The 15,000-nt window shown below is 40.5% G+C and overlaps 1 protein-coding gene across 3 annotated transcripts in view; it reads right to left on the bottom strand.

Annotated features, from left to right (window-relative positions):
• Window positions 1-15,000, bottom strand: part of LOC122246906 (uncharacterized) — a 29,486-nt gene that overhangs the window by 1,696 nt on the left and 12,790 nt on the right. For 2 of the 3 annotated variants that reach the window (XM_043005717.2, XM_043005716.2), the window contains exons 10-22: window positions 14,773-14,840; window positions 14,462-14,559; window positions 14,002-14,109; window positions 13,563-13,618; window positions 13,210-13,288; window positions 12,955-13,062; window positions 12,539-12,637; window positions 7,410-7,548; window positions 6,792-6,913; window positions 4,598-4,722; window positions 4,290-4,446; window positions 3,086-3,274; window positions 1-2,964 (exon numbers count right to left, since the gene is read on the bottom strand). The exon at window positions 1-2,964 is cut by the window's left edge and continues 1,696 nt beyond it. In XM_043005717.2, coding sequence (XP_042861651.1) covers window positions 1,993-2,964; window positions 3,086-3,274; window positions 4,290-4,446; window positions 4,598-4,722; window positions 6,792-6,913; window positions 7,410-7,548; window positions 12,539-12,637; window positions 12,955-13,062; window positions 13,210-13,288; window positions 13,563-13,618; window positions 14,002-14,109; window positions 14,462-14,559; window positions 14,773-14,840 — 2,320 coding nt within the window. In that variant the 3' untranslated portion in view covers window positions 1-1,992. The remainder of the gene's footprint in view (window positions 2,965-3,085; window positions 3,275-4,289; window positions 4,447-4,597; window positions 4,723-6,791; window positions 6,914-7,409; window positions 7,549-12,538; window positions 12,638-12,954; window positions 13,063-13,209; window positions 13,289-13,562; window positions 13,619-14,001; window positions 14,110-14,461; window positions 14,560-14,772; window positions 14,841-15,000) is intronic. The other variant, XM_086547593.1, reaches the window with a different exon arrangement.

Genomic DNA, 15,000 nt, shown 5'->3' with positions numbered 1-15,000 from the left:
AAACGCTTAAGCCTAACACCTCAGGATTTTCACCTGCACTGGCCACGGCCAAGCACTATATGTCCCATCACCCAGCACGCCGGCCAGGAGGATAGCCACGACGAAATATCTCTTCCCCATCGGCTGACCCTGCCACCACTTGACGTGATATCTTGTCACCCATCGTTAATGGGTTAAAACAACACACAAAATTTCAGAAACCTACAACATAACACCCTTGTGCTCCAACCCCAACCTACTGAGCCCCCTTGTGCTACATTTTGTGCAAAAGTTAGTATAATATGGGCTTAAATTTTGTGCCAGTTATTCAAAGGTTGGCATTGTTGATGTGAACAAAACTCATGCTGTAAAATTAATTCCCCTTCCTCTAATCAACATTGTTCTATTCATACTTTTAGGTCACTTGAAAACAGATCACATACAAGAATAAAATATGATAACAACAATATCCATATTACACTATCAAGTACGTCAACAACGTAATTTAGTAAATATATATAATATACTCTAAAACAAATATAATGGCCTGTAACAAAAGAAAAGACCACTATGGAAAAAAGAAGAAAACACTAATACATACTAATCTGGAGGGCACTTCTGTCTATAAATTCACTGGAAATATTTCATTAGATGCATCCATCCACATATATAAAATGAATACATGAGGAATTAAAAATAAATAAAATGTTTTTTCACCCTTAAGTACTTCAAATTCCTCTAGTATAAGCAGAAAGGAATGATTCCCTCATAAAGCAAACCCAGAAACCCCCTAACAGAGCAATGGTAGTAATGCTATCCTTCTAAGCTCTTTAACAAATAGCTATCACTGTATAGGTTATTCACTTTATTGTTGGCTGGTTCAATTAGGGAGAAAACCCATCTAATCTGTGTCATATACAAGATTAAGTAAAGCTCTTTATATGAGACATATAAAAGGCTGCATTTTAAGGTTTCCTGCAGTAGCTTATCAAAAGGCAATACTATTATTTCACTCAATATAAATAGCATGTGCAATTTGCACTTGTAACTAGGATTAATTTGTTATATGACTGAATGGTCACTTTTTTCAATTTTCGAAATGCTTTACAGAAAAAAAAAGGGTGAGGGTCTGGTCACATCATTATCACGATCATAAATTCATTTGCTTCCAATATGATGCATTATCTCTTGGATATGAAATGGAAGGGAGTGTCTTAAATAGGAGTTGCATTACATAATTCACATAAGTACATGAATGTACTATTTGTGCATGGCCATCACATATATTATGGTATATACATAAAGTTATAGAAATTATTATCTGGAAAGTAGATACTTTCAGAAACAATAACAACTTACTCTTTCCCACTAGCAGAGGCACAGCAATATTCAGTTTCAGAAAAAAAAGGAAATCATATATATATAACATTCTTCGTAACAGTGCATGAACATCTTTTCAATTACATTTAAGGCCTTGGATGATATGCCTAGCAATTCTTCAAGAACAGCTGATTTCTGATGCACTTTTGATGTGTATCTTGATATGAAACTTGCAGTTAGCAATGACATAAAAACATATCACAAATATTTATGTGTGAGAAAATTCAAATACACTAGATAGCATGAATTAAAAGATGAGTTAAATAAAGGTAGCAACACAAATTGGCCTGTTATATAAGCCTTAAAAATAAAATATACTGTGTATTGCTTATTGTGCAACCTTTGAAATGTGTTCAAAGAATTCCAAAAATTCAATAAATAACATTCTCATCATATTCAACTTTCTAGCTAATATGAAACATCCCTTACTCTGTGAATTTCCTTAAACCTAAACTAATATATCCAAAACATTGCCCAAACCCTACCCAAAACCAGGTCAATGACCCCAGCTTCTTAGAGAAATACTAGTATTATGATAATACTGCTGAGCACCACTAATCAAGCTATTTTAATTTGTTCATATACTGGTAACCCCTGACCAATGTGTGTAACTACATCTTAAGAGATGAGACATTAATTTGGAGTGCTGGCAAAGGTCAGAGCCTGTGGCCACACAACAGATGCTGAGGGGGATGAGGGAGGGTGGGTCTCCAACACCACCTGCTCAACACCCTCAGCTTCACTCCCACTTATTGCCTGCCGAAAGCCCTGGGCCATCCTGATGGCAGTTGGAACACCCTCCCCTTGCAGGTCTCCACTGGTGCCTGCCCCATCCTGTCCTTCAACAGTGTGGATGTTGACTGAGCTGCTGCCACTGGTCACAGCTCTGGAGGTTGAGGTCACTGCAGAGGCAGCACCTGCTACAGGCAAGCCAGGGATCAGAGAGATAAACTGTCCTGTAGGGAGAGACAGCGTCACCGTCTCTGGGCCATCCGTTGTGACTAGAGCTAGGGTGGCCCCCTGTTGCCCTCCATCGCTACTCACCAGTAGAGGCCTTCCACCCTGAGCTGTCCCCACCACCACCTGCTGTCCCTCTGCTCCTGTACCCACTATGCGCACGTACTGCTCCCCACCACTAAGGGGAGTGATCTCCCCCATGGCCTGGGTCAGAAGGTCATCCTCCTTCACCTCCACACCAGCTTCCTCAGACTCTCCTCTGGCCAGACTTACTAGCCGATGGTTCCTTAAGATGCTCGCATCTGTGACAAGTTGGCCTCCTAGTGTCAGTTCCCCCGACAAACCTGCTGGAGCCTCCAGCTGAGCCTCCTCCTCCTCAACTGCCGCCTCTGGGGCTTCAGCCGAGTACTCCTTCATCTGTGACTTATGGTTGCAGAGATCAGGGTGGTGGTGCCGCTGGTGGCGTAGAAGCCGGGCCCGGGTTGTGTACTGGCGGTAGCACCATAAGCACGGATGGGGGTATGTCTTGGAGTATGCAGGAACCTCACCATTCTCATTCTCATTGTGATTGGTGGAGGGTGGGGGAAGCTCTGCTCCAGGGTGATACTTCAGGATGTGTAATTTCCTCTTGCTGCTACTGCGGTACATCTGTAATGGGTGTAGAAGTTCATCTATACCTCATTATTCCCACAAAACAAACCATTATGAACTGTACTATGCAATATCATGTATTATATGCAGACCATCTCACCACCCAATTCTAGATTACCTTATCACAATGTTGGCAGCTGTAACATCTCTTTGCCTTGAGAATGGGTTGGTTCAGCTCAGGTACTGTTGATGGGTCAATGTTTGGATGACGCTTGGCCAGGTGGTTGACAAGCATGCCACGCCGCTTGAACCCCAGGAGGCAGGTGTGGCACTTGTATAGAAACTGCTTGTAATCAGCTGGATCTACCTAATGGAGGAGAGGGAAATGTCGTTCACTTTCTTAGATATTTAATGCAATAAAGATTAAATTGATTTTGAGTGAAATCATTAATGTTACAAGTTGAATAACCAACCTAATATTGGACAGCAATACCAAAACAAGTTTTGAAAGGGTACTATATTAGTCTCAAATTGAAAGTCCCAAGCATAAAATAGATTTCTTCTTTTAAAAAATCACTAAAGGCATTTTGAAGAAAACCAGGTAAAACCAAAAATATTTCAAGTCACTGGATAATAACAGTAAAAAAGATATTGAAAATAACATTACCCTTTTTTACATACCAACACTTCATTCTGTACTGTTCCCAATCATGAACTAACTTGTACTACCCAACACATAAAGAAATATAAAATAAAAATAAAGCTTAACCTCAAGACTTGAAAGAAAGAAAAAAATTCTAGGGCTTGAAGCTAATGACAAACAAACATGTACAAAAATACACAAAGATGAGGAGGGAAAATAATTCAGTTGAATCTTAAACCCATTACCTGCATCCTCATCTGATTTTCCATTGATAATGCTGACATTGTTGATAAAAACCAAAACACATGAGAGTGATCTTCAAATGAAAATAATGTTATATCCTAAATATCCTATAGAAGTCACATACAAGTGAAGTTAAAAAGATTTTTTCCACTCTGGCCTAAAGGGCTTTTGTACATCTGATGTGTATTCATTATCTTTGAATTCAGCTTATCATTTGTCTTTTAATTATGGTTCTCCATCTCACTAGCACTTATCCTTTTTCTTCTACTCTTAAATTATATACCTCTTTTCCCCTACAACTTTTCTACCCCACGATCTGGGAGAAAAAGAGGAGAGAGACAGAGGGTAAAAGATAGCTCTGAGACTCATATATGGATGTATGTCCTTGACATACTCCTCAACTATTTCCTTCCCTCCCTCCCTCCCTATCACCCTCCCTCCCTCCCTCCTTCCTTCCTTCCTCCCTCCTTCCTTCATTCCCTCCCTTAAAAAATACCTTTGGAACAAACTTGGGGGGCCCTTTGGCAACTGCCTTGGAAGCCTTGGCCTCGCGGTCGTTGGAGTGCATGCGCTTAGAGTGCTCGCGGAGTTTGTCCTTACGCTTGAACCTCTTGCCACAGTCAGGACACAAGAAGTCACGGCGCTCTGAATGACTGCAAGAATGGCAGTGAATATTAGACTGATAATAATTAATAATTTTAATGTTTAGTGATGTATTTCTAAATTAAGTGATTAATATGACAGATGCAGAGAAATGCAGAGGGGGTAGGGTGGTCGAGAGAGACCAAAGTGGTCCTAGCTCACCTAAGCATATGGATCTTCAGTTTGTCCACAGATGGCATCTCCTTGCTGCATATGGAACACGTGTGAGGCATGATGGCGTGGTATGAACGAATGTGCCGGCGAATCTTACTATATGTGGGGAAAACCTGTCGAAAATGAAGAAAAATATTAAATATGATTGAGCCTAGAATATGATCAAATATTTTCAATTTTTATATAAGTTGTATATATACAATACATATAGCATTATTTGAAAAAATATCATGGAAGATGCTTAATGCTGTAGAAACCATTTTCACTTGTCTTTTAATGCACTGCATAGTTTTGAATATGATTTTTTATAATCTTGAAAGCCCATCTATCTTCTCACTCTCTTGACCTCCCTTTGCTGTCTCATGACACACATTATGTGTCATACATCTGCATTTCCACAGTCTTTATTCACAAAAGCGAGAAATATTTTGGAAGGCTGTACCCCTGCATGCAGATGTATGTGACAGACTCAATCTAAACTGTTAACCACCTAGACACCCCTAGTCTGGCAACTCAAGCAATAACATAATTTTAAACTTTCACCTGGTGGCATAGTTTAAAAGTTGACAGAAACAAATAAATTATGGGAACACAAAACACTCATTTGTAATGGAAGTTAAAAAATTGCTGGCAGCTCAAGGATCACATGCTACTGAGTGCTGCTTATCATCATAATGCAAGCAACAATGTACCTAATAATTGATGCCAGCTGTATTAACCCATTCGCGCCAGATGACGTGCTGACACGTTTTGTGGTTTTAGCGTCAGACACCGGCAGCGAGATATTTGGTCAAGGCCGGTGCTCAGGGTGAGCAAGCAGACTAGTGCACCCGAGAATCCCAAGGCGTTAGGCTTAAGCGTTCGAAAACCCCGGAATTCTGACCATTCAGAGCCGGAACTGCCCTGGCGTGAATGGGTTAATAAAACACAGATTTTATAATTAATGCCTCCCTTCTTAACCCATTCATGCCAGGGCTTATATTTGCGTAATGCTACTTCCACCGGCTAGATAACAAACACACAGTGACTAAGCCCAAGACCTCTCCTGGTGAAATGCTGCACCCCTATGAGGAATTTTCATCTGCCTACTTCAACGGGGTGATAATATGTCGCTCAACACCATTGGGTTAACCCGTTCCCAACAGGGCCATTTCAGCTTAAAAAGACTGAAATTCCAGGTCTTTCGAATGCATAAGCCTAATGCATTGGGATTCTCGGCTGCACTGGCCGCGCGCCGGGCTGGACAAAATAACGTGTCCCCGGTGTGTGGCCCAAAAACCACTAGACATGATATCTAGTCACCCGTCGTTAACGGGTTAAAGAAAAAGAACAACACTAATAACATATCTAATACATGTTGGGAGGGAGACCAGGTGAGTATAAGGTTAGAAAGGTGCTATATCATAATTTTCATATGAAACGAAACTTGGACAGATGATAGCTTTGATGTGTTCAAGCCAGCTAATTTTTTTCAGTCTCATAGCTTTGAAAACATACAGTGCAAAACTAGCCTGTATCACCACCCAAATTATATCTAATCCACTTATGCTAGGAACATACATTGTCTGCAAAATTAGAAAAATGGCACCACATGTGCATATTCACCAAGGAGTCCTATTCCTTAAATATACTGGGAAAGAGTTTTCATATCTATTAATATTACCATCATTATTAACATTGCTATCACCATAACTATAAAGTTAATAACAAAAAAAAAAAGAAGAAAAAAAATAGTAATAAAAGAAGGAAAAAACAAAATCAATGAATGAGTAAGTTGATGAGGTCTGTTAGGTCTAATAATTGATTTTTTGGCAACTTCTCACTTGTGAAGCCATCTACATGGAAATAGAAACAGAGGAGGATGCCTGTAAACATGCACTGCCAACAACGATGGTTTCAAAAATATTATCCAGTCTATAATATTACCTGGTGACATAATACCATTATTATATCAGAGAATTTACGAATTATAAATAAACAATTACAACCATAAACTTAGACAATAAAGAAACTAATACATCCACATTACTAAAGATAAAATAAAAAACTAATCATGCAAACTAAACATACAACACAAACACACACACACATATCCAATTAAGAAATAAACAGAAATTGTGATACAAATTCACAAGTAGCTATACATCTTCAATCCCACCTACACCCCAAACCAAACACTTACCTTTTTACAAGTTGGGCAAGCGTATTCCCCATTGACACAGTGCGAGGACACGTGGGACTTCAGCCCGGCTACGGAGAAGAATCCCTCCCTGCAAATCGGGCAGTCATAGCCTTTACTGCCCTCTGTGAAGTCAGGACGTTAGTGCTCATCTTTTCCTCACGCTCTAAGTGCAAACGTGTGTGTGGCAAGTACCGAGCAGGCAAGCGAGCGCTTATCTACTATGTGCTCTATGCGCTCTACGCTCTCTGTGAACCATATGAAGGCTCTACTGTGATAGAACTATTATTTTGGCTTGTTCTGTGTCTGTATAGGTAGTGCCAAAGCTAGTTAGATACAAGTATTTCCTGTCTTGCAGTTGATTTTTTAAATGTATATCTAGTTTTCATTGCCAAAACATCTGATCTTGCAAATCATTTCTAAAAACTGCAATTATATTACTATGGGACTTATTATGTCAAAGACAAGATATTTTTCCATAGATATTTACCAAAACAGAAAAAAGTGCAATTAATATAAAATATTTGCACCTCAAACAAACAAAAAAAATATTTATACTAATTAGATTCTGCCACCTCTGAAATCCTACTGAGCATCTAAACAGCAAGACGCACAACTCACCAATATGGAACTTGATGTGTGTATTAAGGGCTGTGTTGCTGCAGAAGCGTCTAAGGCAGAGGCTGCAGCGGAAAGGCTTCTCCGTCTCATTGCCGTGGACTGCCATATGTGCCTCCAGCCGCTCACGACGCAGGAATGACTGGAATCAAAGCTATGCTTGATCAAGTTATCTTTATAGTATAATGATAAAAAAATCTTTAAATATTTTTTAACCTATTCATGACAGGGTGATTATTTGCCTAATGCTTCTCCAACCATGAATATTATAAGTGTACACAAGCTCCACTTGAGATCTCTCCTGGCGTGATACCACACTGTGCCTGTCACCCGCCCAATTCTTCAGGATACTGAGAGGCATTTTTTGTATTTTTTTTACATTCTTTTGACAAGTCACGAATAAAGTGTCTGTACAAGTGCAAATGCATTGAGTATATACATAGGTAACTTTGTAAAATGTGTATTTAAAGGAAAGATCATAGCGTGACAGGATGTCATCTCACTGGAGCAAGATATTCTCATAACATGATAGCATATCATGCAGCGCAAATGGGTTAAAAACTTAATTTTTATAATTGTAATTACATGTTAAAAACCAATGCATAAACTGTGAAACTTTAAATTTGAACAGCATGTCAAAATTATATAAGAGCACACAACACTAGTTTATTCCACATCTAGGAAAAGTTTAACCCATTGGTCGCGGATGGCATGATATAATGTCAAGGCTGGCATCGGCGTAAACGCGGATGGCATGATATCAGAACAAGATACGCGCTGGCCCCAGCGCGGATGGCACGATGTCCTGCGGTGGTTAGGGATAACGAGGGGACGAGGGAACGCTCTACTACCGTATATTTTTTCATGAATCGTCATTTACGAACTCGTTTCCGGTTTACCTTAGGTGACCTTCCGAATGTCACCGCAAGTACTAAGTGACATAGAACCTTATTACCTTGATTTTTGTATACATATGTGTTATTATATACGTGTGCGTGTGTGTATGAGTGAGTGAGTGTGTGTGTGTGTGTGTGTGTGTGTGTGTGTGTGTGTGTGTGTGTGAGTGAGTGAGTGAGTGAGTGAGTGAGTGAGTGAGTGTGTGTGTGTGTACATCATCTCTCTCTCTTTCCTTCCTACCCTCCCTCCCTCCCTCACCCTCCCTCCCTCACCCTCTATCCCTCCCCCCCCTTCCCCCTTCTCTCTCTCTCTCTCTTCGTACGAGTATGTAGGCGTGTGTGTCTGTGTAAATACATACTCTCTCCTTCCTACCCTCCCTCCCTCCCCCCCTCCCTCCCTCCCTCCCCCCCTCCCACCTCCCTCTCCCCCCCTCCACTTCCCCCTTCTCTCTCTCTCTCTCTCGCTCTCTCTCTCGCTCTCTCACTCTCTCGCTCTCTCGCTCTCTCTCTCGCTCTTTCTCTCGCTCTCTCTCTCGCTCTCTCACTCTCTCTCTTTCTCCCTCTCTCTCTCTCTCCATTCTAACCTCCCTCCCTCTTTTTCTCTCTCTCCCTCTCATTCTCTCTCCTTCCTACCCTCCCTCCCTCCCTCCCACCTCCCTCCCCCACCCTCCCACCTCCCTCTCCCCCCCCTCCACTTCCCCCTTCTCTCTCACTCTCTCTCCAGTCTACCCTCCCTCCCTCTTTTTCTCTCTCTCCCTCTCATTCTCTGTCTTTCTCCCACTCCCTTTCTCTCTCTTCCCCCTTTCTCTCTCTCCATCTTCCCTCCCTCTCTTCTCAATTTTACCGTGCTTTGTTTTGACGTCATATCCGACTACCACGTTCCCTATCCCCTTCCTCCCTCCCCCCCTCTCCTCAAATTTACCGCGCTATGTTTTGGCGCCATATCCGTTTACCCCATTCCCTGTTCCAAAGTCACCCCATATTACTTGATTGGTTGGAATGTCATGCCACATATTGTGCTGAATGGTGATTGGCTAGAATTCTGTATAAGAACCCCTGATCTCTATTCGGTAGACACATTCAACCATGGAACCCATTCCAGGTAAGTCACGGGAATAATTTTTTGTCACGCCACATATCGTACTGAGTTCTTATTGACCACTACATCCATTTACTTACTTGTAGGAACTTCAAACTTTTTCGATATCTCGGATGAGGAGGGAGAGGACGAATTCGAGAACTATGTCCCTCTCTCAAGAGAAACACTGGCAGAGGAACAGAATTCATCAGACGAATCGTCTGACGACGACTTCGACTATGTCCCGCTGCATAACAGCAGCATTGATTCAGATGAACCTCTGTCTGAGTATGCTCAAAGGCTCAGAGTTAGGAATTCTCCAGGGACCCCCGGTTTCAAATGGAGAAAGCGGGAGAATGTTCCGAGAAAGTTCGGCCTGACGGCAACACCAGGCCTAAGAGTAAATCTTACTCATTCGGACTCCCCACATAAGTTCCTAAAGGTTTTTTTCACCGAGGAAATGATGGAAATAATTGTGGAAGAGACCAACAAGTAAGTTGCCATCCCTTTTCTTTCAAAAATTATGTAAAAATCAACATTCACTGAATACATTGTCATATAAAATTCTACTGAATGTTTACCATCCATTATAGGTACGCCGAGTCCCATCCTGGTTTTGTGCGAGGGCACGAAAGAAAGTGGACGCCCGTCACCGTTCCAGAACTCGCAGTGTGGGTCTCGCTAAGAATTATGATGGGAATCTCGCCAAAGCCCCGCCAAGCCCAGCACTGGTCCAAGGACGAACTCCATGATAGTCCTTTTTTTTAAAAACACATGCCAAGGGACAGGTATGACCAGATATCCACTTGTCTCCATTTTAGCAGTGACGGGGCAGATCAGACCAATAGACTGTGGAAGCTCGGCCGCATCGTCGAGCTTCTGAAGAAAAGTTTCAAAGAAGCATATATCCCTCCGCAAACAATAACAGTTGACGAGAGTTTGTGGAAATTCAGAGGCAGGCTCGGTTTTGTAACATATAATCCTACAAAAAGGGCACGGTTCGGACTAAAAATCTACAAACTGTGTGTATCCTCAGGGCCTACCTGTGGATACACCTGCAATTTCAATTTTTACACAGGTCAGGACAGGGGAGTTCTTCCGGCGTCACATAAGGCCGTAGCCGACCTTATGGAGTCAGCCGAAGTGCTGGATAAGGGCTACAGTCTTTACGTTGACAATTGGTACAGCTCACCAACACTGTTCCACTGGTTACAGGGGCGTAAGACCAACGCTTGTGGTACTGTAAGAGGTAACCGGAAGTTCATGCCCACAGATTTCCCACAAAGATTGCGGCTAAACGACATGGAGAGGAGGAGTACGTCAACGGGTATGTTGTGCATAAAGTGGGCAGACAAAAAACAGCTATACGTATTGTCAACAATGCATACCTCGGCCATGGTTGAAACCGAGAGGGTAAATAGAAAAGGGGAGAAAGTAATCAAACCCCAGGCTGTGATAGATTACAATGAGGGTATGAAGGGAGTCGACGTGGGAGACCAGCTAGCTTCCTCTTACCCTGCGGTTAGACGAAGCATAAAATGGTATAAGAAGGTCTTCTTCTACCTATTTGACATGGCTTTGATCAACTCATTCCTTTTATACAAACAGGCTGGTGGGACTATCGCCCAACAATTGATTTTCAGACAGGAGGTGATACGAGGGCTCTTGTCTGAGTACCTACCCCAGGCGCCCGTGTACAGTGGCAGAGGAAGGCCAGCCAGCACGAACACCTCACTCCGCCTACAGGGGAGGAATGCACATGCAATTGTGGAGACTGAAGGGAAAAGATATAAGAGGTGCCATGTGTGTTATACACATGGCAGGAGAAAAATGACAAAAGCAGAGTGCAGAGTCTGCAGAGTGCCGCTTTGCGTCTTTGGATGTTTTGAAGACTTTCATAATAAGCTCCATTATTGACCATGAAGTGTATAGTGTTGTATATATTGTACATAATTTTTTACATGAAATTACATGTACTTGTTTCACTCTCTTTTTTATTGACCACATCCATAACATCCGATGTCAAACTGCCTCGAGCGCGGCTTCCCACACCGCCCGAGCGTTTTCTATTACATTATCAAACTGCTTACGTGTTCTAAAGACTTTGTGTACGAGTCTACAATATTGGAAAAAAAAGTTGTTTTCAAGCTTCCCCAGTTTTCACACGAAAGGGAAAACCGATGTCAAACTGCCTCGAGCGCGGCTTCCCACACCGCCCGAGCGTTTTCTATTACATTATCAAACTGCTTACGTGTTCTAAAGACTTCGTGTACGAGTCTACAATATTGGAAAAAAAAAGTTGTTTTCAAGCTTCCCCAGTTTTCACACGAAAGGGAAAACCGATGTCAAACTGCCTCGAGCGCGGCTTCCCACACCGCCCGAGCGTTTTCTATTACATTATCAAACTGCTTACGTGTTCTAAAGACTTCGTATACGAGTCTACAATATTGGAAAAAAAAGTTGTTTTCAAGCTTCCCCAGTTTTCACACGAAAGGGAAAACCGATGTCAAACTGCCTCGAGTGCGGCCTCCCACACCGCCCGAACGTAAAATAAATACCGTATGGACATCCGGGCCATATATGGTAATACCGCCATAAGCCTTTATACACTAATTTGAAAACCGCGACCAATGGGTTAATGTTTCATGAAGGTGAGAAAGACTATCAAAAATAAATAAATTTAGACTCCTCATTTTATTTTGGAGATACTTGATAGAACCCCCTACAGAGGCATGAAATCTATGTATACATGACACTTACAACAAAAATATAAAATGAGCAGGCAAAACATCTAGTGATATGACTCTCTCCTAGCAGTTACTATATGACATTGTAGTGGACTGAATGTGGCATTGTTTATAAAACAATTCTCACTATCCCTCCCTGTGTAGCTACTGATCAGACATAGCAATTTCCATAAATATTGATCCAGGATATCTGGATATAAGATAGATATCAGAATTTTATGTGCACTTAGGGTTAGCAGTCTGGCTATAGTGTACCTACCTGTGGTGACTATATAGTACTGGTTTGCCACAAGTGGGAACCATGATGCATTTCCCCATAATGCAGAAAAATTACACACAAAAAGGTCTGCATAAAACAAGTGCTTACTGTATATACTAAGCAGTTAGGGCAAAAGTGAATCTATTTCTAACCTTATAGCAAAAGTCACACTTATAAGGCTTGGCTTGAAGAGGGAGGAAGAATCCATGTTCTCCTATGTGTGCTAACAGCTCCTCTGCTGCCTCAAAAAGCTGTAGGACAGAAAAGATAAGAAAAAAAGTTAAAAAGAATAAAAAAAAGACATTTTCAGATGTAATACAACCCAATTCTTCATAATCTTTTATCATAAAATCAAAAGCACTTATGAGATATTAATATGTACCTTTGCAAAAATAGTATTTAAAGGAATACAACCTAAATAATAAATTAACAATACTTCAAAAAGAAAAAGAAAAAGAAAAAAAAAAAAAAAAAAAAAATCATGAGTCCTAATACAGCAGTATTTCCACATAAAACATAAAGAAACAGCAAGCCATTTGAGTCTTTGACGGTCCATGATATTACAAACCTTGAAGCACTGAGGACATGCCTTCTCCTCCAGCTTCATTTTCCCCAGGGCATCATCGCCCTCCTGCATCTGTGCCCCTTCGTGCGTGTGCTGGTGAATTTTTAACAACTGCATCACCAGAGGAAGAAAAGAAAAGAAAGACAATAATTAGCACCTCCTTCTCAAACTGCAAAAACTAACAGATCACAATCCACAATTTGTTCTACTTCATATCTGAAAAGCCTAGAAGGGTGTCACGTGCCTAGTTGAGCTTACCTCTGGCATAGTAAACACAAGATTGCAGGTGGTGCATTGACTGTGCTGTATGCCCTCCATGGCAGGCATAGCAAGTCTGCTGAAAATATATACAATCAGTCAACACCTGTAGACTTATTCTTGTTTCTTTTAATCTTTTATAAAAAATATAATAAGTCCTAAGAGCAAAAACATCACCGATTTTTACCATCACATTACAAGATGAACAGAAAAAGAAAGGCAATAACAACCTCCACCTTCTTTAGCCAACAAGTTTCTCACCACCAAGTAAAGTACACCCAATCAGAGAAGGTGCGACAACATACATTAAACTCAACAAAGCTCTCAAAGGACAAAAAACAGAGGGAGATTACCTGTTGGCATCTGCTTGAGAAGAAGTTCCAGCTCCTGATGTCCCCTCTCCTGATACCTAAGTAGAGAAAAAATAAAAAAAATAAAGAAATTGAAACACTATTCAAATCTTGCCACCATAGTCCTTGGAAACAGATCTAAAAAAATGAAAAAGCTGAGAAAAAAGAGAAGGAAACCAAAACACATAAACAAGCGGTTTTGTCTCCACACTACTTGCCAACATGCTGGAAAAAATTAAATCTCTATATCTTATACATTAGACTTTTATGCATTTCTTTAAAATTTGGCTGCAATAAAGGTCAGCAACATACTGTATGTATGTTTAAAACATCAAGAAAAATACTATTTAAACCTATCCCCAAAAAATAAATCTAAAACAACTATTAGTAATTTGAAACAGCATGAAAACTGGACAAACAGCACAATCTTCCAGGCTCTTACCTTCACCTTCTTGGCTAATCTCTTCACACCCGTCTCCACCTCTCCATTGCTCCTGGGTCGCCTTGTCTTTATTCTCTTGCGTTTCTTCTTCTCCTCTTCACCAACCTCCTACTCAGATATCAAGGAAATGGGAAGTATTAGATAAACATATGGTGTGGTTTAGCAAAATTTTGAAGATAAATAAATAAATAAATAAATAAATAAAAATAAATAAACAATAAGTAAATACCTAAAAAAATGAAATATGAAATACAATAAAGAAGGAATATAAAATAAACTAAAAATATAAAAATACTGTGAACAAATCTTTTAAAAGATGTAAATAATAACAATGGGTAAACATTAACAGGAACAATATGAAAGATAATAACCCACAACATTTATTCATCAGAATAACAAGAGCTGAAGCCTGCCTTTGTATTGCCCATCTCAAAAGAATCCCCTGAAGAATGCCACTGACCTCATCATGACAAACCAGGTGCTGCTGCAGTTCCGCTGATGACTCAAACGCCTCGTCACACTCGTAGCAAGGCCAGGACTTCCTCAGTGATTCAAGAACTGAAACCAAGGTGTGATGTGAATACTGGTCATCTAAGTTGGCTATTATATTGGATTGCATTACCAAGAAAAAGAAGTTTCTCATAAAAATTATTTGAGCAAAGCAAAGCTTTACCAAAATGAACTGCAAAACAAAACTTTTAAAATCTGTCTTTATGTGGAACAGCATGGGTCATTATAATGATCGTAAAACATAACATAAATTTTCCTTACTCTTAATCTCTTCTGCTGTTGGTTGCAGGGCATGAAGGCCCCTTTTGTCACCATACTGCTTTGAGTATCTGTCAGAAATTATGTAATAGTGCTAAAATATATCTCAATATATATTCACAATAACAGACCTTAAGTATCAAAAAATAAATATATTATAGAATATATATGCAATTATCATCAACAACCGACAGGCACTTACAAAATAAATAAATGTTTTAACCATTATTT

Source organism: Penaeus japonicus, unplaced genomic scaffold (genome assembly GCF_977035675.1).
Source record: "Penaeus japonicus unplaced genomic scaffold, GWHDUDI00000001_assembly GWHDUDI00000019, whole genome shotgun sequence".
NCBI lineage: Eukaryota > Metazoa > Arthropoda > Malacostraca > Decapoda > Penaeidae > Penaeus > Penaeus japonicus.
This window is presented reverse-complemented; position numbering and strand designations above follow the sequence as displayed.